This window comes from Daldinia loculata (assembly GCF_022478755.1).
Source record: "Daldinia loculata strain CBS 113971 unplaced genomic scaffold F4817scaffold_133, whole genome shotgun sequence".
Lineage (NCBI taxonomy): Eukaryota > Fungi > Ascomycota > Sordariomycetes > Xylariales > Hypoxylaceae > Daldinia > Daldinia loculata.
In genome coordinates this window covers 1-25516 of record NW_026054987.1, presented here as the reverse complement: position 1 = coordinate 25516, position 25516 = coordinate 1, and the positions used below count along the sequence as shown (strand labels likewise).

The 25516-nt window shown below is 41.4% G+C and overlaps 8 protein-coding genes across 8 annotated transcripts; 4 read left to right on the top strand and 4 right to left on the bottom strand.

Moving 5' to 3' along the window:
- The first annotated feature begins 278 nt into the window (after window positions 1-278).
- Window positions 279-1436, top strand: F4817DRAFT_46494 (uncharacterized protein). The gene has a single exon (XM_049307511.1). It carries the CDS (start codon window positions 387-389, stop codon window positions 1269-1271), a length of 885 nt encoding a protein of 294 aa, XP_049153366.1. The 5' UTR covers window positions 279-386; the 3' UTR covers window positions 1272-1436.
- F4817DRAFT_46493 (glyoxalase-like domain-containing protein) lies at window positions 1437-2611 on the bottom strand. Its single transcript, XM_049307510.1, has one exon. The coding sequence runs from the start codon at window positions 2496-2498 to the stop codon at window positions 1602-1604; it is 897 nt and encodes a 298-aa protein (XP_049153365.1). The 5' UTR covers window positions 2499-2611; the 3' UTR covers window positions 1437-1601.
- Window positions 2612-4690, bottom strand: F4817DRAFT_46492 (GatB/GatE catalytic domain-containing protein). Its single transcript, XM_049307509.1, has one exon. The coding sequence runs from the start codon at window positions 4609-4611 to the stop codon at window positions 2725-2727; it is 1887 nt and encodes a 628-aa protein (XP_049153364.1). The 5' UTR covers window positions 4612-4690; the 3' UTR covers window positions 2612-2724.
- A 5488-nt stretch (window positions 4691-10178) lies between these two features.
- On the top strand, window positions 10179-12011 carry F4817DRAFT_362925 (uncharacterized protein; the record flags this gene model as incomplete). The annotated part of the gene is made up of 2 exons (XM_049306585.1): window positions 10179-11379; window positions 11446-12011. The coding sequence occupies 2 exons, from the start codon at window positions 10179-10181 to the stop codon at window positions 12009-12011; spliced, it is 1767 nt and encodes a 588-aa protein (XP_049153363.1).
- A 4637-nt stretch (window positions 12012-16648) lies between these two features.
- F4817DRAFT_321634 (ribonuclease H-like domain-containing protein) lies at window positions 16649-18276 on the top strand (the record flags this gene model as incomplete). Its single annotated transcript, XM_049301306.1, has 2 exons — window positions 16649-17141; window positions 17216-18276. 2 exons carry the CDS (start codon window positions 16649-16651, stop codon window positions 18274-18276), a joined length of 1554 nt encoding a protein of 517 aa, XP_049153362.1.
- A 222-nt stretch (window positions 18277-18498) lies between these two features.
- F4817DRAFT_46216 (HET-domain-containing protein) lies at window positions 18499-20697 on the bottom strand. The gene has a single exon (XM_049307508.1). The coding sequence runs from the start codon at window positions 20485-20487 to the stop codon at window positions 18721-18723; it is 1767 nt and encodes a 588-aa protein (XP_049153361.1). The 5' UTR covers window positions 20488-20697; the 3' UTR covers window positions 18499-18720.
- Window positions 20698-20794: 97 nt separating this feature from the next.
- On the top strand, window positions 20795-21637 carry F4817DRAFT_46191 (uncharacterized protein). Its single transcript, XM_049307506.1, has 3 exons — window positions 20795-21112; window positions 21179-21361; window positions 21424-21637. Exons 1-3 carry the CDS (start codon window positions 20952-20954, stop codon window positions 21611-21613), a joined length of 534 nt encoding a protein of 177 aa, XP_049153360.1. The 5' UTR covers window positions 20795-20951; the 3' UTR covers window positions 21614-21637.
- On the bottom strand, window positions 21546-23912 carry F4817DRAFT_46196 (heterokaryon incompatibility protein-domain-containing protein). The gene has a single exon (XM_049307507.1). The coding sequence runs from the start codon at window positions 23801-23803 to the stop codon at window positions 21662-21664; it is 2142 nt and encodes a 713-aa protein (XP_049153359.1). The 5' UTR covers window positions 23804-23912; the 3' UTR covers window positions 21546-21661.
- Window positions 23913-25516: the final 1604 nt, after the last annotated feature.

Here is a 25516-nt window from a genome sequence, read left to right as displayed (position 1 = left end):
GAATGACCCCGCAACCTTGAGGCTGAGGGAAAGCAGAGAAGCGTTACATAATGCCAGGGACTGCAATATCCCAGCTGCATAGCATCGATTAGCGCTAACCTTATAGCGAATTATAGCGAATGAAACCCCTATGACAGCTTGAACGGCAAGACCATTTAAGTCATCATCCATCTACGTACCGCATGAACGCATCGGTCAGTCGGCTTGAGCGGGTTTGAGCTATTTCAAGCCATTTCAAACATACAACAACACCTAAACTCAATTCTATATTGCCTCTTTCCAATTCATCTCTCTTTATTAGAGATCCTATTTCCACCAGTCTATTCTTTTCCGTCATGAGGCCTTTTCTAATGGGCTTCACGAGCAATGCCCTTCTCTTGTAGACTATGATCTTCAAGAAGCCAACTTTCGCCCTTTGCTCCAGTCTTCCCGCCTTGCTTCCATCGTCACACTCCTGTTATGGCATAACGTCATCGTCATGTAGTACGAACACGCGATGGCCTCCGTGTCAAGAGCACGGCTACATCTCCTCGCGCCGACGATGCTATGCTACGGTTTCCGACGGGTCCAAGAAGTCGGCTGCCTCTTCTAACGAGCATGCCTGGCCTGAGTCGCCACACCCCACTCCCTATGAGATCTTCGACCAACAGAAGAGTGCGCCATACAGCAAGACCAAATTCTATGAATTAGTCAAGCTCTATCATCCTGATAGGCACCATCACGTGTCAACTCACCAGCTGTCGCATTCCGCCCGGCTTGAGCGTTACCGCTTAGTCGTTGCTGCAAACCAGATTCTTAGCGACCCGTCCAAGCGACGAGCCTACGATTTGCACGGCGCGGGATGGGGCGGAATGCGAAGCATGGAAAATCTCTACCGATCCGTCGACAGGTCTTGGCGCGACGTTCCTGGAAATCCAAGCATGAACGCCACGTGGGAGGACTGGGAACGATGGTACAATGAAAGGGACGGGAAGAAGGAGAAGCAAAGTCCTGTTTATATGTCTAACCAGCTATTTGCCGGCGTGTTATGCATATTCGTGGTTATCGGAAGCGTGGGCCAAGCGCGCCGCGCAAATTCAAATACGACAAACTTAGTTGAAATGAGGGAGCAGAGTCATGCGACTATTAGTCACGATATAAGACAGCGTCAGACCGAGCAGGCGACCCTCAACAGACATGAGAGAGTAGAAAGCTTCCTGCGACAGAGGGAGGGTTGGGCTTTGGCCGCAACGGAAACCCCCCGCCCGGTATCAGCTTCTAATGAGAAATAAGATCTCGGCTCTCAACAGCGAGTCTCCATCGAATAAAATCTAGGTATTCAATTGAGAGGGAGACACGGTGGATTAGTCTTATCGACATATGTACCTTACCTACTGTAACTATTTCAAACATGATATGATAGGTAGATATACCTAATCCACCGCGTCTCTCTCGCACCCGAGGACATAGGGCTACCCTACCGCATAGGTAGTCTTAGGAAGTAGTATTTACATCAGTGCCTAAATCCTCTAGACATCTTTAGAACTTTGGAATGTACGGATTACATACATTCACATCCTACTATCATTTATAAGTCTTACGTGACCTATGATCTATTAATATTACACCTTTCCATCAAACGCAGCCACCAAGTGGAACGTAAGGCTATGATCCTCATCAACCTTACCTCCCACTGATTTCCCAACCAGACCTAGATCATCCGTGAAGAACGATATGTTAACCGTAGCTGGTCCATCCGAAGCATCCAGACGAACAACCCCTCCGGAATGAACCTTCTCGCCAACCGGATTTCCGATCCTCCACGACTTTCCAATTTCCGCAGTCCCCTTAGTATCAAGGATAGTATCGTAGACAACCCTCGCACTCTCAACAGTCTTCCGGTTCTCAGGCAGAACCTCAACCTTCGCAACTCCAACCGCGCCAATCGGATGCTTCGTGACTCCCGGATCAGTATACGGCACCCGCAAGCCCCGGGCCGTAATATCCAAGCACCAAAACGGCACAGTCCCCGGCTCAACCGGATCCCCATCATCGTGCTTCGGGAACGCAACCGCCCACTTCAACACCTCGCCATCCGGCCGAGTCCTCCCTCCACGCCGTAGGTCTCCATACACGATCCCGGCATTCGCATCGCGGACCCTCTTCTGGATCTCGCGGAACTTTTTTTCCTGCTCTAGGAACCTCGCTTCCTCTTCTGCGGAGGATGGGGAAGACGAAGACGGCAGAGTAACCGCCCAATCCACAACCGTACCCTCCTTCTTCTTGCCCCACTGGTGCGCAGCGCGCTTCGCCGGGTCGACCCCGGGCACGAAGGCGATGAACTCGAGGTACGAGCCGTCGGCTAGCAACACGAGGGTATTCTCGGTCAGCCCGTCGGAGTGCCGGCCGCCGGGGTAGAAGTGGAATAAGTCTGCAAACCAGGAGGGCGGGGCGGAGAGGAAAGAATATGGGATCAGGATCACGATGTGATCAACAAGCGGGGTAGTTGGAGACGACATTTTGTAACGTGGTGATGGTTACGTTTGTGATAGCTAGCGGATTGGAAAAGGGACGTTTCAGTACACTAGTATTTATGCAGTGTAGTTAATGTAGATGTCGTGCTCGACTTGCCAAGATTGCGTGACTCATATATATCGGCCTTCACTCGGATATAGAGTTCTGAATCATATTTAGGCGGGTATCTTGTTAGAACAGGACTATACGATATCAAAATTGAGGCTAGTCTCAATTGCTAATAGCTGGGACTAGAGTTTCTTCTAGTACACGCTTCATGACCCTCTCGGCTTCCTTTGGGTCGATTCTCTCCTCAGCACCTAGCCGGATCATTCGACCAACTAGGAACATCAGCTTCCCTTGGGGATATTGTTTATAATCCACAAACTGCTTCACAACTTCATCTTGTCCTTCCGCTGCATTCAACGCCAGCTGAATATACTCGTCTTCGTTGAGCTCGTCAAACCATAGATTTTCCTCGTCGAGGACAGCATCTATCGTAGCATATTCATCTGGAACTCTCCGGCGGAAAACAGCCCATAGAAGTTCTTTGGCTACTTTAGCAGTTATCTTGCGTTGATATAGATATAACAAGATGTCGGTAAGGTGCCTGACAGGTACACGATCACATTGGCCGTCTTCTGTAAATCCCAAGTCCTGGGCGTCATCCTCACTACGGCCCGATGTTAGGCGACCTAACTCATGCAGGATCCAATTAGCAGCAAGTTGGTATCCAGATAGATATTCAGGAGAGGCGGCATCTGGCCCAAATCGTTTAGTGAGGAGATCGACGACATTCCAGAAATATTCAACTCGGTTGCCTCCGTCGAGCACTACTAAAGAAAGTGCATCCTTAGGAGTAAGCCCAAACCGTTGAATAAGTTCGTCGACTTCGGCGTCGGGGAGTTCGCCCATACCCTCTCGTAGGTGGTTGACAAGGTCGTTACCAATAATAACAGGTGCCAGATCAGGATCTGGCATATACCTATAGTCAACTTCACCTTCTTTGCCACGTAGTCGACGAGTCTCAGTCGACCCAATCGACCAGCCACGAGTCTCGCTCTCGATTTTCCCACCGGACTCCAGAACGGAAATCTGTCTATCCCGCTCAGCGATAATAGCGTCCTCAACAGCCTTAAAGCTGCTTAGATTCTTGATTTCAGTACGCTGACCTAGCGGTGCGGAGGGATCATCGCTTCTTCGGACGGACACATTCACATCTGCGCGTAATCCACCGGCCTCCATGCCCGAGATGCAAGAATCGGCGGCGTTAAGTAAGGCCTGAACTTTCCTAACCAAAGCAGCAGCAGTAGCAGGGTGGTGAATATCGGGCAGAGTAATAATCTCGATCAAGGGCATGCCAACACGATTGAAATCGATCCAATGAACTTCACCTGGCTGTGCTAGGGTCTTGGCTGTGTCCTGCTCCATCTGGATCTGCTTAATACCAACCGAGACACCATCGCCGTCTTCTGCCGCAATTCCATCTCTAGCTTGTAGTATAATCCTACCATCTCGCGCAAATGGTTCGTAGTACTGAGTGATCTGGTAGCCTGACGGCTGATCCCAGTGGAAATAGTGTTTCCTATCGAACCTGCTTACGTTCTGTATGTTACAGTCAAGCGCTAGAGCAGCTCTTAGTGCTGGGATAAGAGTCTCCTTTTGAAAAATGGGCTGGCTACCGGGCGTAGCTAGATCAAAGAATGCAACATGAGAATTTGGGCCATCATTGAATGACGTAGTTGCAGGCGAGAAGAGCTTCTTTGCCGTGTTTAACTGAGCATGTATCTCAATTCCTACGGTCAACTCCCAACCGTCCACTACTTGGTTGCTCGCGTTCTTTTTCTTCTTCTTTCCGAGAGCCTTTTGCTTCTTGGCCTCATATTTCAACTGCTTCCTCAAGGGAACATGAACGGGAGAGTGCGTATTATTGGAGAGGGGAGAAGAAGCAGACTCAGTGTGAACATCTCGGACCTGGGAAAACCATAAGGCTGTTGACGGAATAGAAGTTTGAACAGCTTTAGGGATGGTCCGTGCTTGATATTTTAAGCAGCCTCGTGTGGAAAGTTGACCGTTGAACAGATATCTGCTTAAGGTAGCAAATGGAAGTCGCGGCATATCTGATTACTCGAAATGAGCAATACCGATTGCGGATGTTATAGCTCGAGACAACGGAAGCCCGATATTTAACTTCGATGTTTCGAAATTGACATCCACTTTTATGGTGGACGGTTAGGACATTTGTGCCAAAATCGAAAAAGCCGGTGGCATTATGTTTAATACGGTAATAGTAACGCTAGGGGTACAGTATAAACTCGACTATTTGCCCTGTGTACGCAATCAAGGTAATACATATCCCCTTTTAACCTTATACCACAGTAGCTTTACGAATATTTATCCAAATATTTTCGAAAAAGTGTTGTTATTTTAATTAAAAAATAACGAAATTTAAAATTTTATCAAAACGGCCGCTCGCAAGCTCGCGGGCCGTTTTTACGTGCGCGCAAACGCGTATGTGATATTTTTTCGAAAGCGCGCGCGCGCGCAATTACCGCGTATTTTTTACGTAATTACCTTATCATTTACTTATCAATTACCTTATCATTTACTTATCAATTACCTTATCAATTACCTTATCAATTAAAAAAGTTTAAGCGTAATATTTTTTCGGAAAAATAATTTAAATTACATGTGATTTAATTTAAAATTGGTAAAAATATTAAAAACGTTATATAATTATATAAACATTATTATATTTTATTATTTAAGTTATTTTTTTTACAAGTTTAAAAATTTAATTAATTAAATTTAACTTTTATTTTTGTTTTAAATATATATAAAATATATTTATATATAACATTTATATATATTTAAATAATTTTACAAATATACCATTTTAAATAATATAATTAATATTAATTAATAATTTTAATTAATGCGAAAATAAAAATTTAAATTATATATATATATATATATATTTTTTAATTAATTTATTATATTAATATACGAAAAAATTAACACGTAATACTTTTTAAAACGATTTATTTTAAAAACGTTATAAATATTTTAATAATAAATAAATTATTTAATATATATTTTATAAACATGTAAATTAAATGGTTATTTTTACATTAATTAAAATTATAAAATTATATTAATTATAATGTTTAAAACGTTATATTTGTAAAGTTATATAAATATATAAATATATATTATATGTATATAAAATAAAAAAAAAACTTTTATATTTTATTTTATATATACTTTTATTTTAATAATTTAAATTAAAATTCGAAAAAGCGGGTTTTGTTTATTAATTAACGCCATAACGCCACAAAACGCATGGTCCGTGTGTTTGTATAAATGGGTTATAAGTTAAATGTTTTTTAAATTTTAATTTAAATTAATTTAAACGTTAAAACCGTAAAAATGGCATAATTTTTTTAAAAACATTATATTTATAATAATTTAATATTTAATAATAATATATAAAATAGTTTTTATTTTTATAACTTAAAATTAATATTTTACTTTTTTTACTTTTTTATTTTTTTTTTATACCTGTACGGCATTACGTTATAATATTATAAGTTTTAATATAAAAAAAATAATATAATATATCACGAAAAACGCCGCAATTAACACCACAGCTAATACTATAATAACATTTATAACACTTATAATAACGCTTATAACCAGGTATAAAATGGTATATTTTATATTTAAGGCTAATAATTTAATTGTTTTAACATTTTCGTCTTTTTTTTTTATATTTGTACGGTTTTGTCGCGTGTTGCGGCTACCGCGTTATAACGCGTGTTACGACCGGTGTTACGACCGGTGTTGCGGCCATTTTTAACACCTTTAAAAAGCTTAAAACGCGTAAATTTAATCGATAAACTTAATAAAAAAGTTAATAACTATTATATAATTAATTATTATTTATTTTAAACGCGTTAATATTATTGTATTTAATGATAATATTATTTTAATAAATGTTTATTTAAAAGTAAAAACGATTAAATTAATTTAAATTAATGTTAAAAAAAATGTTTAAAAAAATAAATTAAAATTATAATTAGTTAAAAAGTAATGTAGTTAAAAAAGTATAACGAAACAAACGAACTTTTTTTTTAACACTAGTTTAAACTATTAAAATAAATATACCCCGTATAATGTATTGTACACTTAATTATATTACCTTTTTTAAAAAGCCTTGACTTATTTTTTTGATTTTGGCACAAATGTCTTAACCGTCCACCATAACTTTACCCGCAGCTTATCGTACAACGCACAAATAAAGGTCCAGGCACCTGCAGTTTACAAGGGATCGGCAGCACTGTTTATCGGGTGAACTCGGCTATCAGCAACATTTGAAAGTACCTATCAACCTTAACAACGGCTTATGACGTTTGACGTTAAAAGAGTTATAAAGCTCTACTAAACAACCACCGAGCCAGATCTGCGGGTACATTACGGTGCACCATTAGTGCGCAACCGACAAAACAAAAAAGCAGTTATCTCAATAGCTCAGACCAGTAATGCGAAATTTTAGTTCGTCTTGTTGTACCCTTTTAGCCACATCACTTTTTGACCAATCATACCCTTGACTTACCCTCATAAAAAAATTTCGCATTACTGGTTTGAGTCAATTTGGTCGTTTTTACCCCTAAGTAGGCACTCATTAAAATAGCATCAATTATTAACGCGTTTAAAGTAAGTAATAATTGATTATACAATAGTTACTAACCTTTTTATTAGGTCTATCGATTAAATCTACGCGTTTTAAGCCTTTCGGGGGTGTTAAAAGTGGCCGCAACACCGGTCGCAACACCGGTCGCAACGCGGTAGCCGCAACACGCGACGAGGTTGTACGGGTATAAAAAAAAGATGAGAAGATTTGGGCAATTGAATTACGAGCCCCAGATATAAAATAACCTATTTTATACGTGGTTGTGGTGTTGATGAAAGTGGCCAATATTAGCCGCAACACCGGTCGCAACACCGGTTGCAACGCGGTAGCCGTAACTTGGCAGCCGCAACACGCCACGAGGCCGTACGGGTATAAAAAAAAGCCGGGAATGTTTGGGCAATTGAATAATAGCCCCTAAAGCATTTTATACGTGGTTGCGGGTGTTGTGGGTGTTGTGGTGTTGATGAAAGTGGCCAGTATTAGCCGCAACTCGGTAGCCGCAACACGCGACGAGGTCGTACGGGTATGAAAAAAAGACGAAAATGTTGGGGCAATTGAATTATTAGCCCCAGATATAAGATATACCATTTTATACGTGGTTGTGGGCGTTGTTGTGGGTGTTGTTGTGGTATTGGTTGTGGTGTTGACTGCGGCGTTTTTCGTGGTTTTTTGTGATGTGCTACATTATCCTTTCGACGTCGAGGCCTGCGATATTATAACGCAATGCCGTACAGGTATATAAATAAGATAAAAAAGTAAAAAAAGTAAAATATTAATCTTAAATTATAAAAATAAAAGCTATTTTATACGTTATTATTAAATATTAAATTATTATAAATATAATGTTTTTAAAAAAGTTATGTTACTTTTATAACTTTAACGTTTAAATTAATTTAAATTAAAATTTAAAAAATATTTAACTCGTAATTTATAAATACAAACATATAAACCATTCGTTTGTGTGGCGCCGTGGCGTAAACGGGTAAAGCCCGTTTCTCGAATTTTGGTTTAAATTATTAAAATAAAAAAACAAATAAAAATTCGTCCGATTAATTAACGTAAACGTTATAATTATAACGTTTATATACGTTAAAGTTTTTTATAAATATAAAACATTATAATGGTACATTTATTAAAATTATAATGTTTAAAAAAAGTTTTTAAAATTATATAATATTTAAGCCACTTTTTCCATTAAAATTTAAATTTAATTAATTAAATTAAAAAATTTAATTATTAATTTAATTTTTAATTGTTTTATACATATAACATATAATACATTTAAATAATTTTATAAAAATAATAATTTAAACATTATAATTAATATTATTTTATAAATTTAATTAATGCGAAAATAATGGATTAAATTACATGTTTATACGATATATATTAAATATTATATTATTATTAAAATATTTAAAGTTTAATTAAAATGATTTTATTAAAATGTTTTTAAAAAATATCACGTGTTTATTTTTTTAAATAAACGTTATTTAATTTTATTTTAATATAATAATTAAAAAACCGATTTAAATGTAATTTAAATTATTATTTTTACATTAATTACGGTTATAAAATAATATTAATTATAATGTTTAAATTATTATTTTTATAAAATTATTTAAATATATTATATATTATATATATAAAATAATTAAAAATTAAATTAATAATAAAATTTTTTAATTTAATTAATTAATATTAAAGTTTATTAAATCCATTATAATTATAATGGTTATATATGTTAAATTTATTATAATTATAATAAATTTAATGGTTTTTTTTAAAAGTTAAATTAAAGTTTTTTTATAATTATTTATAATTAATTAAATGTTAACCAATTAAAATCTTTAATTTATAAGTTTTATAATTATAACATATTATTTATTATAATATTTTATATTTATAAAGTATTTAATGGGTAAATGCGTTATAATTATAGCGCTTATGCCAACCAATCGGACGAATTTTCATCCGCTTTTTTGTTTTGTCGGTTGCGCACTAATATGCCACCGTAGGTACATTCCTTATGGAGCTCATCCTTGTCATTCAACGCATCTTTGAGCCCACATCATCTTCTAGCCTTCGTCATCTTACATCTCCAAATCACAAGGAAATTTGGAACATATCGAGGCAGACGTCGCAATTTGGAAAGTCGAAAGCATGGCAAAACCTCTAAAGGATGAGTATTGACTCAAAATGAAATTAAGGGACCGCTGACTACGGCTCATCACCGTACCCGAGTGCGCCATGTGGCCGTGATCACTTTCAGACTCATTCGCGTCACTCACATCTCGACTGGCCAACCAATCATTTATCGTATCATATCTGGACAACTCCCATGCGACCTACCAGTGTGGTGGGATCTCCTCGTTATCGTTTGGGATACCAGTGCCGCGTCGGCTAACCAACTGGGGGGCCATAGGGGGCTGCTCAGTATCCTTTTCTGGATATCTTGCCTTCCCATCAGAGTCTCCTCTCTTTAACCTTTTTTTTCATTAATATCAATCAGGCCGTCCCATAGGACCACATACCTTCACGTAGTTCGTGGTATGTCCTCTGGCGTCGCAAAATTCTACCATGGCTGTTTAGCGCCGTACTCTCTCATCAGCGCCTGGCCACATGTTCTTCAAGTAATCGTCTATAGCCGTTTAGTAGCCTCCTAATTCGACTCTTGGTTACCACATACCAACGTGGATATTTGTCATCATTCTGTTCGTCAAAGCTAGCGTCTTATTAGAAAATACCGTATACTTACATCGTCTTCATGGACGGTTACCTGCAGACTGACCCTGCGAGGTATGCGTGTTTCACGCTGTTTTTGCATCTTTTTCTTTTCTTCTTCCCACCGTAGGGCCAAAGAACCGTTTCATTAAGAGTTTTCAAGAGCGAAAGCACAGTCCTGCTGATGTCGTCCACAAGACATTATCGTTCATCATCCGTCCCGGCCGCGATCGATCGAGGTACCCCTTGGCGAGCCGTTGAGCGCAACATGGCTGATAATCAGGGTCATACCCAGCCTAGTTATCCTTACCCCCCATCCACGAGGAGAAGCGTGCCTAGACGTAACACTGATATCAAACAGCCCACTCCGATCGTAAGCTACGGCAATCCGAACCAGGCCCATAGGAGGTTTTCGAGCGTCTTGAACGCGACTGATCCTATATCGGGTCTTGGCAAGCCGATCACATTAACTCCCACCTTGACCGAAGAACCGGGAATTATTCAACCGGGAGTTGGTTTCGTCGCCCAAGAGGCCGCCCGTCTCAACATCGCATCGGAAAACGAATCTCTTCCTCGTTTGAACTCCCCGTCAGTCGCCTCGACGAGTTTAGCGACTGTAGCCCCGAGCGAGGCTGGATCAGGAGGCTCGGATAGGAGTGCTTCGTCAGCTACAGAAAAGCCTTTTATGAATCGGGACGCTACAGGAAAAGCGGGCTCTCGACGAAAGAGGTTCCCTAACACGCAACCTAATGCGCTCAATTTTCTGGATTCGGACTCTCCTACAGTCACGCCGGAAAGCATTCGCAGATCAATGGAAGAAGCTGCTAGTCGATCGCCAACCTCCACCCATGGCCAATCGCCCTCGATGCGTAGTGCATCCTCGGTATCGAGTAACTTTAGAGATGATGCTTCGGAGCTAATTGGTGAACATGAAACCGACCGAAGCACGAGTCCAGAGCGTGGTCCCGAGGCAAATAATGAGGGTCATCCGCCACCACACAACGGAATTCGACCAGCGGGAACCGAGAATAGGAAGCGTAGCTACGAGTTTCCAGAGAACCCTCGGGGAAACCCCGAGCATTCGCATGGACCACCAGGAGATTTCGCACCACGAGAGCCCAGTCGAGGCCGGCCGCAACATGCTCCAAGGGCCGAGAGATTACCAGTCACAGGGTATGAGCTTCTTGCCTCGAAAATATCTACGTCTTCGTCCGATCATGCTAGCAATCTTCGACCCATTTACCGTAGATTCGAGACATTGAATCATCGGCTGTTACTGTATCTTCAAGATGAACTTTGCGAGCTAGAAGAACAACTTCATCGACTCGACGCGGCGGATACGCAATCTAGACGCTTGCCGAACTGCATCTTTCCGGCGTCGCGAAGAGCAGAGTATATGGCTAGTGGCGAGCTCCATTGGCACAAGACCGATATCCTCGGTAAGATCGCTTTTAAACTGGACCAGTACAGTAAGTTCTCTAACCACAAGTCTATTATTATTAATGTACAATACACTCATGCAAGTTGTTATCTAGATCGTATACTATCATCATTCAAAGATACGCAGGGGATGCCAGCCCCAACTATGGAAGACATACATGAATATCGCAGCTATCTTGCAACCCATGCTCCAATCGCCGAGGTCGAGACCCGTTTTCTTGATCCAACAGATGACCTGGTATGTCCAAGTTATGAATATCAAGAAGTAGTTGACGAGGATCCCATTCCGACGCCAATCCCGCATCACGACTTCCCAATTGGCGAACATAGAAGCGTGTCTCCTATTCCATCCCCTATCAAGTCTCGGCCCACCTCGCCTTATCGACAAGAGGAAATCGGTACTGAGACTGTCATCAGCATGTATGAAGAATCACCAATCGTTCCTCTGTCTATAGGGATCACGGTGTCTGTCATCCTGCCGATTTTGACATTTTTAATCATACCGGGATATCTAGGCAGATTGACGGTGGTATTCCTAGTCGGCCTAGGTATCCTGGGAGCCCTGATCCAAGGGGGTATCGTTGCTGTCCGGACCTGGGAGCTTTCTATTTGCGTTGGCCTTTACGGCGCTGTAATGGCTGTTATTGCAGGAATTGTATGATGGATTGTCGTATTTAGCTAGAGCGTCGGGCTCATAATACCTACCTAATTAACCGACATATCGACGCCCCTGAGGCTGGCGCCTGCGTGGATTTAGGGCAGGGACTTGTGGAAATACAACAACAGAATACTGGCTTCGGTGGCAACTTGGTTGTATCAGTACTCTTGACAACGAACGACAAGATATGACTTATGACTTATGGTGTTGGGTGTACCATATTGGAGGAAATGGTCGAGGCTTGGAAGCAGCTGTTATACAATATGGGGTGTAGATCAGGTATCTCGCGAGTTTAATTAGCAATAAATTATGGGTTTTAAGTTGATCTAAGATTCCAAGTAGTTATTTCTATCTCCCAACATTTATCCGATTCGCACAGGTCTCGCCGTAGGGCCTACCGATGTTTCTTGCACACTACGTATGAACACTGGATCGATATCTGAGCCGTACGTAAGGCTAGCAAATACACCGACGGGGCACACAGGTTAGGTTAATAGCGACTTTGATAGCATAAATACAAGTACACTCAGATGCAGCTTGTTATTATGTAGCATGGTGTTCCAAGTAACCGTTTGGCCCCCTCTCGTTGATAACCTGCTCCATACTCTCCAAAGGTCTGTAAGGAATATTAACCCCACCCGAAACATCTTATACCCATCGTCACCTAAGATTACCAGCCCATTTCCGACTAAGCATCACCACACATCTCTTTCAGCTGGCTCCGAAGGGCACGCATCTCGCCCCGGACCTCCCGGATTGACCAACCCAGCAAGAACAAGAGGGTAAACGACACAATGGGGGCGAAGGCGATACCTAGGTAGGCATGGCATTTTGTTGGTTGTCATTGGAGTTTTTATATTTAGGGGGGGTTTCCCCCCCTCTCCCCCCCCCCTTTTTTTTTTTGGCTGTTGTTGGTGATAGTAGTGTAGTGGTGGTAGTATTGTTGGTGCCAATGTTTTATGAGAAGCGTGTTATTGAAAGCGGAAAACAAAAACGGGCCTGTGCAGGCTGCGAGGAATGAGCTTTAGATTCGAGCTAGTCCCTTCTCCTTCTCCTTCTCCTTTACTTATTCTACGTTTACGGGCTTATAAGGTAAAAATCATCAAGAAAATAGGAAGCCCTATGGGTACGGTGCACCATTAGTGCGCAACCGACAAAACAAAAAAACGGATGAAAATTCGTCCGATTGGCTGGCGTAAGCGTTATAATTATAGCGTATTTACCTATTAAATACTTTATAAATATAAAGTATTATAATAAATAATACGTTATAATTATAAAGTTTATAAATCGAGGATTTTAATTAATTAATATTTAATTAATTGTAAATAATTATAAAAAAACTTTAATTTAATTTTTAAAAAAAACTATTAAATTTATTATAATTATAATAAATTTAACGTATATAACCATTAAAATTATAATGGATTTAATGGATTTTAATATTAATTAATTAAATTAAAAAATTCCATTATTAATTTAATCTTTAATTATTTTATATATATAATATATAATATTGTAAACATGTCAATTAATCATGCCATTACGTAAGGATAGTCACGTGGCAACACGTGACTAATCCCCACACAAAAGGCAATTCTTTCTAGGTAGCACCCACACACACAATTCGTAATCCTTACAACAACTTCAATCCATCAGTACAACAACAGTCATCGTGATAGCTTCATTTCGTATTGTGTTTCCTTTCCTTTCCTTTCGTTACGTTATTCCTTTCTATTACCTAATCCGTACGGATACCCAGTCTTACCTACAAATATATTTAAATAATTTTATAAAAATAATAATTTAAATATTATAATTGGTATTATTTTATAACCGTAATTAATGTAAAAATAATGATTTAAATTATATTTAAATTAAACTTTTAATTGTTATATTAAAGTAAAATCAAATAACGTTTATTTGAAAAAATAAAAGTAATTAAAAATTAAATTAACAATTAAATTTTTTAATTTAATTAATTAAATTTAAATTTTAATAAAAAAGGTAACCCGAATATTACATAACCTCGGAAACTTTTTTCAAACATTATAATTTTAACGAATACACCACTGTAATGCCCTGTATTTATAGGGAGCTTTAGCGTATGTAAGTGCTGTAATTATAGTGCGAGTGCCAAGTCGGACGAATTTTCATCCGCTTTTTTGTTTTGTCGGTTGCGCACTAATATGCCACCGTACTATGGGGAGCTAGATATGAAGAGAAAGTCCATCCCGCTGCTAGTAACAAAGTTTAAACTCCCTTTGAAACATTGAAGTAAGAGCACGGTAAGCATGTTAAACTAGTAGTAGCCTTAAAAGTATGCAAATAACTTAGTTCACAAGAAACTCCAACCTAAGCTATGACATATATATACAGAAACATCCCCTTTATTATACATCTTACCAAATTTGCAAATATCAGAATTCTGGCACCTCCCAACTTTTTCTATTCTACCATTTATGACAAGCACCCTTAGCAAGGCCACAAATCCTAACTCTACTTCAGCAAGAGGACTTCCCGGCCCAAGAATTAAATTACTTCTGGGATACAAATCGCGAGCCTCTTCATAATGTACTCCTCTCGATTACCGAGTAAATTTAGCGAGCTCGCTATTGAGGTGGTTAGCGTGGCTTCGATGCTCCGCCTCTTGCGCGACCTTGATAATATTGCCTATTCTCTTGGAGGAAGACTAGCCCTATGGGCCCTATCTCTTACCTTTTTCATAGCCTCTCTGGCGGTAGTAGGTGAAGATATTGATACTAGAATGAATATGAAAGAGCGAAACCCAAAAATTGACGTTCATGTCCATCGCCAATTGATGAGCGTCATTGCTGTCGGTGTACATATATACCGCGTGCCTATTGACGGATCACTGGCATGGTTTCATGATTTTGCTTGGTGGCTCTGGGCTGGATACCTGGCCGCAAAAAAGTAAGTAATTTATGGAGTTGTTTATAATTCTTGATGTAAAATGGTTTCTACAGTCCCTACCTAATTTGATTGTGCCCAGGGTGTTTAACTCGCTTGTTATGTTTTAAGGCCTGTGCCTCTTATTGGAATAGAAGTTGCTGACTTTGATTTGAATCTTATAGCATTGAATTTGTTTATCTTTTTTGGACGACCTCGCAAGAACCTGAAGGAGAGCAGGAGCCCGGGGAAAGAGGTCTTTGATGGACTCAAATTGATTATAAAGAGTAAATGGTACAGGAAGGGCGTTCGGATACTGGGATGGTTTATAAGGGGTTGGGTCTTTTTACATGCCCGATACGAGCAGAACCTATCATGAGTACTTTCTAACCAAACATCGCCGTCAGCATTATTGCAGCGTTTTCATTCTCGTTATAGTATATTTAGAATCGCGTTAGTGTGTATTGCTATGGGCTTCCATAGGTAATTAGGGCCATAGTTCCTTGCGGAATTACAAAGTTGTTTCCATGTCTTCTAGATCTATCTTATGACATAGACTTCTTTGGTGTTCTTGAGTATTCCCGATATTTGGGGTCAACCAAAGTTGCTTGTTAAAATTCTGGACTACTGAATAATCCAAGACAACATGTCAGTAGCCATGTTAGTAGTCGGACAGTTCCAAATGTTAAAACAGGTTTATGATTCTTTGTGCAATGATTGGGCTATGTTCTCCCTTCTTGTTTATATAGAATAAGTGAGTAAGCTTATTACCTATGGAAATTATATGAGTGTTAATTGTTGCCTCAATCTCAATAGGCTAGAGGTATGAGATTCGACCATTTATTCCTATGATTTTCTGTGATTCTATCTCGTACTCTTTTCTGGAATTATCCACAGTTGCATTGATAGGAAAAGAGGTTGGTCGACTTAACTTCTTTCTTTTATCTTAACTACTAGATTATATTCTAGTCATTCTATTGTCTTGGCTCTGGGGGCAATCAACCTTTCGTATGTGTTACCCTGCAGATAATGGAACAATCAAACGATGGGTCTTCTGGGGTGGTTTTTACATTAGAAAGTCGACCCCATGTTTTTACAGGACAGGGTTGTTGACATTCCCGTTTGCCGCTGCGCCTCAACCAATCCGGTTGGTCGCGTGTCGCTCATGTCGCAACTCAATCGACGACAGCTTAAACGATATGTACCGTAGAGCGTCTAAAATTTGCCTCGAGAAAGGGCTAAGCTGGTCTAGTTCTTCGACGAAGTACTTGTGACCAGTCTACGTAGTTGATTACCTCATATTTGAGCGACAAACGGTGTTAGCAAACGAGATACCAGTAGTAAGGCAACCAAAAACAACTTCGCTGTAGTAGCACATAACAGAATGAAAGTGGTTTTGTGAAACAATGTAAGCTCGTGTGCACGAATTGTTTCGGTATGAAGATGCATAGAAGCTTCGTGTCTGATTCGCTGATCAGCTTCGGATGCGACATAATCAGGTAGTCCGCAATTCGTAGCCCGTGGTCCGCGGTCGTGGTCGTTCCAACCCTTCTTCAGCCAGCCATCTCACTACCTAAGTCAGGCTGAGTCTGTAGGCCTCCAGATCCACGTATACCATTTAAAAAGCTCGTGACTCCTACAATTTCCTGCTTATTATTACTTATCACTCCGATATATTATTATTTGGATGTTAGAATACCATATCGTTCCATTTATAACCGGTAATCATCATGTCGCAGGCTACGAGATCCTACGAGAGACGGTGCGATTGCGCACTAGTCTTCAAAGATATGGAATCGATGAATATTCATATCAAGGACACTGGACATATGGAGGCGAAATGGTGCACGGAATGCTCTCGTTTATTCCACTCTAAGAGTGCACTTGCACAGCATAAGGCAACTGCCGCAAAACACAAGAGCAATACGACTGCAACTGCAACTGCAACTGCAACTGCCCCTGCGACTGTCACCGCGACTGCCATACCGAAAACCAACGTTAAGGCCAAAGTTAAGGCTAAGACCAATGCTCCCGATAGTAAACCCCAGATAGATAAACCCACTGTCACTTCCGGCAAGCCCGCAAATAAACCCGCAAGCAAACCCGCAGGAACTACTACTACCACCACTACCACCACTACCACCACTACCACCACTACCTCTACTAACCCCCCTAAGCCATCTCAGAGCGCCAAAGGAAAGAACCCTCCCAAGGGTCCCAAAGGTACCTAAGCTACACTAAATATTACCATATTCTCTTCCAATAATATAACAAACCATCTATACTAACTTATCTAGCCGTCATCTCGAGTAAAAGCCAAACAATGCAGAGCTCAACGGAAGGTGTATATACACCCCCAAAGCCAGCTCCGACCGTGCCGTCGGATCCTATTTCAAGTAAATATCCGTGGTCATCAGAGAAGCAAACCCCAGCCTTGATCAACTCTTTATCACCCTGTTGTCATGATGAAGCGTGCTTGATAGACGAGAATTATTACACAGGCACTTGGACGGGTCGAAAATGGAAGCACATTAATATCGGAAGATTCATCCCGACTCCTATCAAGGTAAAAGGGATGACAAAACGTAAGGCTCTTGTCATTGACTGCGAGATGGTTGGGATATCGGGAGGAAGAAGCGAACTCGCCCGTATTTGCATTGTCGACCTTTTCACGAGAGAAGTCCTTGTCGACTCCTTTGTGATCCCCACCGAGATCGTCAGAGACTGGAGGACAAAGTACAGCGGAATAACCCCAGCTATGATTGCTCAGGCTCGGGCTAATGGAACGGCTCTGAACGGGTGGCCGACCGCGAGGACCAAGCTTTTTGAGCTTGCTGACGCGGACACGATACTCATAGGACACTCGCTCAACCATGACTTGCAGGCCATACATGTCATTCACAACAAAGTTGTCGATTCTGCTATCCTAGTTGCGGAAGCCGTTTTCGGAAGGGGCAATAGACTATGTCGCCAATGGGGGCTGAAAGTGTTGTGTCAAGAATTGCTGGGTATCACAATACAGTCGTCTAAACGTGGCCACGACTGCTTGGAGGATACACTCGCATCTCGAGAGATTGTGCTATGGTGTTTCAGAGAGAGCGAGAAACTGGCGGCCTGGGCTAAGGACGCCTTAGTCAAGTACGAGATTGAGAAGCAGAAGAGAGAAGAGCGCCAAAGAGCGAAGGCCCAAGAGCTGGCGTTGAAGAAGCAGAAGGAGAAAGAGAAAGAGAAGGAAAAGGAAAAGGAGAAGACGAAAGCTAATCGTTCTTATCACGACCCTTACGAAGTAATGAGTTGGGAAGAATACCTCGAAGCTTGCGAGTACCCTCCCGGATATGATCCGTCATCGTCTTTCTAGAGGGAGTCAGACAACAAGGACTACCATATGTTGCAAGAATAGAAGGAAACGCCGATCATCTACCACTTATCGTTGAACAGAAAGGGAGCTCTGCATTATGGCTGTTGACGTAAGGTCGTGTGTCTACCTAGGTACCTAGGTTAGACAATAAGGTACATGCGTTTCCCCTTTTAATAACGGTGTAATTAGATTTTCCAACTGAATGCACTGTATTGACTCCTGCCCTTTCAGGAATAGGGGGGCATAGCCTCCTTGTATTGACCTAGTATCTGGCGGCTACCTTACGAGATAGCCCTATTGTATTCTGATAGATACTGGTATAGTTGGTACTCTTTCTTCGTAGAGAAAGGTATAGCGCGTTCAAAAAGGCTCATCGAGTTTAGACCAGAGACTTCAAAGCTCACGGCAGTCGATATAAGAGCGTAAAACGTAGGAAAGGTTATTTTAATGTTTGAAATGCTTCAAAAACGACAGTTGGTTATTATTTTTCTTTGATTTCTCTGCGACATCTTTTTTAGGTACTGGTGTGCTTGCATTATTACCGTGGCCTAAACCAGTAGCAGCATCAAATGCTTCTCTCACCATATCTGTCCATGTAAAATTTATAGCTTCGATTCCGATATCAACCATATAATATTTGTCTGACGATTGTAGCACGGGCGTGGCGGACACGCGGACACTATGGGACGACAGCTCAAATCTTCCTACTGTAGTAGGCTTGAAAATAGCTTCCAGCTCTTCGAACTGTACGCGATCTAAGTCGAGCCCGGCGTCGAGTTCACATGCGCTAAAGGCAACGTCGAACCCGTTGAGCGTGCCAATCAACACAGCTATCTTCGCGCCGTCTGTACGCTCGAATATCAGAGCCGCGGAAAGCTGTTCCGGCTTCCGGTATAGAGTATAGATGAGGGACCACTTGTCCGTGACCCATTTCCTGGCTGAACTCCTTGCTGACATTGGCCCGGGGATGTTATTTCTTAAACGTGGACTCAGGAGGCATACAAGCTGATAGATCGTTGGAGGGGGACCTTCCCTTAACTGGACTAAGTGATGAAGAAAGGCGCCCTCTAATGATGGTGGCTTAGGCTTCTGAGGGACGTAGACAGTTAGGAGGTGTCCACGTGTACGGACGCTAGCGAGCTGTCCTGCCTGAATACGTGCGTACTGGTCATTGTATTTTGACAGCTTCTGTAGATATATCGCCAAGAAGGTCGAGTCCTTATAGTCAGGCGGCACGGGACAGTCGAGGGCTGCTACATATTTATAGTCATCGAGTGCCGTGAGATGAAGACTAATTTTAAGGCCGCGGTTAGTTAAGGTGTAGGGCTCACGAGGTTCCCAATCCTGATACGGAATTATACTATTTGAGTTTAAGAAGTACGATGGATCTGCTGCTAGGAGGCCCTCCCTCGCATGTGGTGGTGAGTTAGGGTTGACCCAGGCGAACAACGAGTTGTCGTCCGATTGCTTCATGATTTCCTCCTGAAGCCGTAGAAATGCCTTCTCGCCGCCCTCCCCGTATAGCATGGGCATGTTAACAGAGAAGATACCCATCAGACAATAGGCTTTGTCCTCCGGTCGCGTAGTCACCCTTTGCGCAGCCCATGACATTCGTCTCGCAATACTCGCTGAGTCTAGAGGTTCGTCACCCAGCAATATCTTGAAATCGACTCCCGTGATTTCGGCAAGTAGCAAGCATAGAAACTTCTTTTCACCAATCGGGACCCAATCGCCGGAGAAGAATATCATATCCTTTGGTGCGAGAAGCTCTTGCAGCGTCCAGCCACGAGTGAACCACCTGTTCGTGGCAAATTCAGCCTTCGCTTCCGTCGTAACGAGTTCATTCGGTGCTTTGAGCAGGAAGGCATAGCAGACATCGGCATCGTGATACCAAGCGAACATGGAATTGATGGCCTCGGATAACTCAGAACTACTGCGTTTATCGATGCAGCACGAATCGATCCAGATATAATCGTAGCCATCATCAGCAGCTTGGGTACACGCGCCTAGAATTTTGGATAGTGATGCGTGGGCTGCAGCTGTCTTGGCTGAGGTAAAAGTTGCCTTGTCGTTTTCAATATCGTTGAAAGTTATTTCATCATCTTCCCAGGTATGCGATAGTATAGCGTACCTGAGAAGCTCATTCGCTCTCTTCTCTACAAGCTTTAGAATTCCAGTCTCTTTAGCGGTACGAGCTTCCAAGAGGCGCATTTTATCTGGTAGCGTTTTTTTCTTCCTTGGACCTTCGTTGGTGCTATGTAAAGGTTTGAGTGTGGTTACAGGGGCGAGTTAGATATGGAAGGATATACCTATATCTCGTGTCAGCCTTACGCCTCCAATTTCCTAGGTGACAGGCGTATCATGTAGGCTAAGTTTCAATTTTACCGACCAATGTTCAGCTCCTCTACAGAGTTAGGGGACACTTGGAGAATGGGAAGTAGGTAACCAATAAGCCATAAATAGAAGAAGGATTTGTACCACACATACACCAGTAAATTAGAGCGTGGCGCAGTGTCTTGGCGAGAATGTGCATATAATGACCTCCCTCCTCGTCTTTATACCTAAGTTCATATATACTACTATCTTCTAGCGTACAAAGCAATTTAGTTTCTTATATCAATGAGCGAAATAGGCCTTTTAAAGGAGTTATACACTCCTAAATACAGAGATTAAAAATGGCCGAGAACTCACAAGTTGAGGGTGTCATAGACACGCATATTCAAGTTCCACCTCCCGTAAGGGCTGCACCACAGCCAGACCTGACGAAAAAGGAGAACGAGCAAGATACTATACAAATCAACACTCAACCGCCGATCCCTAACATAATCGTTGAAGAGTATGAATTTTCCACCATTGGAAGGCTACCTATCATTAAACAGTATTCATACTAATATTTATATAGACCCTCGAAGCCGCCAAATATGATAGTAAGGGATAATAAACCACCTCAATTTGTCCAAGAGCGGGATCCGCCAATGGTGACGCCTCTGGAGAGGCTCAATGAACACGCTCAATGGATCGACTGCCCTGCTTGTAAACGGCGGACTAGAACAAATGTCACGAAGGAGGGAGGTGGAATGCAATTGTATGTAACGGTCTCGTCTCGTGAATTTTGTCTTGATCTCGTGCTAAACTTTACGCCTATAGGGTAGTAGGGGCTTTGCTGTGTTGCGTCTGCCCGTGTCTCGCTTGTCTACCATGCATAGGCGGGTGGTTTGAAAATACTCGTATTAGTTGCTCGGCCTGCAAGGCCGATATCGCTAACATCTCCCATGATGGTCTTATCCAGGTTGTGCCGATACATAGGGTAGCGCAACAGCCGTCTGTTTACTACTAGCCGGGTTCTGGTACAAATTAGTCTAAAAGGACAATCTCAGCAACTGTATTAAATGATAGTAACTGTATGAACTAAGTCGGCGAGCTCAGGGTTTTCCAGGTCTATGATTTCCCCACGGAATGGGTCTTCCACTTTTCCATTCTTGACCTTGTCCTTCGTCACTGGTGATATAACTCTTTTAGCTATGTATCTTTTAAAAGGGTTCCTGTCACTCGTGGAAAACCACCCTATCCTAACAAATAAATCTTGATTTTCAGGACAGTAGAGCCTCCTAAGGACCAGCCCCTGAAGACGAGAAAAGGATCTCAAACCGTGATTATAAGCTATGCACATGAATAAAAGTTCCTGTTTTCGTTCTTCATGAAGTCTTAACCATTCATCTGGATCAGCGGCCATGATGGAGACATCCTCATCCCAGACGATATAGACGTCAATATGTACCGGTATTAAATATCTCTCCGTTATTAGCTGATTGGTAAGTCGAAGCCTGTACCATTCATCCATAGGAAACCTTGTCCCAAACCCTGACGCATGAGCCAACACGGCGATCCCTTTTAGTATCAGTTTTGATGATGTAAAGCTATGCAACTTCATAGGATCATCTGAGACGGCATCAATTCCTATGATCTCTGCCAACGGGGTGAATATATCTTTGGTGGCATAATTTGGATCTGGGGAAATTGGCGCGTATATATTGGCCCAAGACCATGTTGGGGCAATTTCGGTTATGGTTCTAAAACGGGTTCGCCATTCTGCAGCTCCATTGTCGGCATACCAACACAGTTGACTAATGAGATCTGTTTTCCACATGCCAGCGAGATATTCGTCTGGTACCATTTTTCGCATTTCTCCAGCCAGCCCTGCAATCGCTACCAATCTGTCGGTTTGTTGAGTAATATAACAACCCGAGTAGCAGAGTACCAATTTACGCCAGGCACTTCGAAACTCGTCATGATTTCGAATTTTTAGAGTTGGCTTTTCACACACACCGAGTCGAGTATCTTTTAGGGAATCAGGTTTAACGCCCGTGGGGTATTGTTCACAAGCAACAAGCTCCAGACACTCCCAATAAACTTGATGCAGGAAGCTTAGCTGTCTCTTCGATAAGTATCGCTCTTGAATAACCCATGCACGCGTATCCAGTGGCTTCTGTGCCATCGAACGGTGTACGGGGAGGGAGCACGCAAAGGCGTATTCGACGGTTTGACCGTTATCAGGAGTTAATTCCACCGAAGTATAGTCCATTATTAATAGGTCCCTGTTAGTAAAGCAGCCGTAAGTGCCGTCAGCAGCCCATGTGGCGGCAATGTTACAATGAGCTCTGCTATATATCAACCCCATCATTGAAGATTGGGTTTTCCAATCCTCTTCATCATCCTGAATGATACACAGAGAGTCGATCCAAATGAATTGGAACCCTAATGACGTGGTAACTTGGAATGCGTCCCGATATGTCTTAAGCAAACGTGAATCAGCTGAGATTTCCAAGAACTTTGAATAATCGCGCTTGGTTAAGCATAGGTGGTTAGAAGATCCCCAGCAGTGACTTAATGTCAAATATGGCACGGTGCCAACATGCTCATTACAAATAAGTCGCCACTTGCAGCCACTTCCGTTATTGTCGCGACGTACTTCTATGAGTCTATCAGGCGTGAATACTTCATTGTCCTCTCTTTGTGCACGGCATTTGGCGTGGGATTTCAAGCAGGTATGATACCAGTGTTGCCATAATCCGATTGCCTCAGCTGTCGAGCGACATTGGATTTTATACGGAGGTTCTATTGACATGACATTATCCAAGCGAACCATGAGTAAATATTCTACGCCTTCTTTCAGTCCAATTAATATTCTATTTTCATTAGAATATTCGGTGATATCGAATGTTATCCATGGCTGCTCGATGTCATGTTTTCGAACTCCACTTTGGAGGCGAAATTCTTCGTACGTCTTAGGCATATCGCCTTCAAGTGCCCTTCGAAAGTAACCTTCAAATTCAACCCCAGTTCTAAATCTTAGAATCGACGTCCATATCTTTCGGCAGACTAGGCATCCCGTCAAAATTGATGCATAGAGACTTAGGGGTGTAGGATGCAGAATATTTGATTCTAACACTGGTTCTAGCTCGTCGACGATTGTGCTGAGCACTTTGTAGGCGTTTTGATACGAACTCCGGCAGGTTTCACAAAGCATTTTGGACTAAAGGGCTACTTTGCAAATTCATTAGGGTGGGATAAGTGGCTTGTGTTGGAGGGGTTGAATTTCATATCGGTGTGACAAAGAAGCTTCGCGATAACTCTGCGATATGTGTCGTGTTCGGTATAACATAGGTAGGCAGTTCCGTTATACTTAAATAGATCGAAAAGGCTAGTTCCTTTTTTGCAAGAAACAGGGTAGAAGAGGGGAAGAATTATGGGCGGATAGCAAGCAGTGTAAGCGGAACAGCATATGCAGGTTGGATCCCGTTGCATTCGGCATTGCGATTATTAAGGCCGTAGCTTCGCCTGAATGGTCGAAAGGCATAGCCACGTTTGTAAGTGAAGCATTTACCTACCATAGCGGCAAAGGGTGGTTTTGAGAAACGGTTCTTTAACAGAGTACCGTACCTCCTATATGCATTATTTATTAAAGAGGTAACGTTATTTCTTAAGCAATCGTTGCCCGGGCGACCACCGTTTTTCTTTCAAAAATCTTATCTTAGTAGCTCAGACCAGTGTTGGAAAAAAAGTTCGTTTCGTTGTACCCTTTTAGCCACATCACTTTTTGACTAATTACAACCCTGACTTACCTTTCCGAACATTTTTTCCAACACTGGTTTGAGTCAATTTGGTCGTTTTTACCCCTAAGTAGGCACTTATTAAAATAGCATTATTATTAAATACAACAATATCGACGCGTTTAAAGTAAGTAATAATTGATTATATAATAGTTACTAACCTTTTTATTAGGTTTATCGATTAAATTTATGCGTTTTAAGCCTCTTGGGGGTGTTAAAAGTGGCCGCAATACCGGTCGCAACACCGGTCGCAATACCGGTTGCAACGCGGTAGCTGTAACTCGGTAGCCGCAATACGCGACGAGGTTGTACGGGTATAAAAAAAAGACGAAAATGTTGGGGCAATTGAATAATAGCCCCTAGAGCATTTTATACGTGGTTGCGGGTGTTGTTGTGGTACTGGTTGTGGTGGTAATGTGCCAATGTTATCTTTTCGACGATCTTTTCGACGATCTTTTTGACGTTGAGGCCTAAAATATTATAACGCAATGCCGTATAGGTATGTAAAAAAGATGGGGAGGTTTAGGCAATTGAATAATAGCCCCTGAAGCATTTTATACGTTGTTATAGGTGTTGTTGTGGGTGTTGTTGGTGTTGACTGCGGCGTATTACCGGTTGCGATACCACTTTTACGTTAGACGTTAAGGCCTGCGATATTACAACGCGATGCCGTACGGGTATGCAAAAAAGATGGGAAGGTAGAGAAAGTAAAATATTAGCCCCGAGTCATAAAAATAGAAGCTATTTTATACGTTATTGTTAAATATTAAGTTATTGTAAACATGGTATTTTTGAAAAAGTTGTGCCACTTTTGCGGCCTTAGCGCCTAAATTAACTCAGACCAGAATTTGAAAAACACTCAACTCGTGACCCACAAATACAAACACATTGACCATACGTTTGTGTGGCGCCTGTGGCGCAAGCGGGCGAAGCCCGCTTCTCGAATTCTGGTCTGAGCTACTAAGATAACAAAAATCGTTTTTTTTTTCAAAAATCGTTTTTCTTTTAAAAATCATTTTTTATTAAAAACTATTATTATAATAAAAATTAAATTTATTAAAAAAATTATTTTAATTATATAAATTATTATTAAAATATTGTAAATTTTTAATTTATTTTTATTAATATTA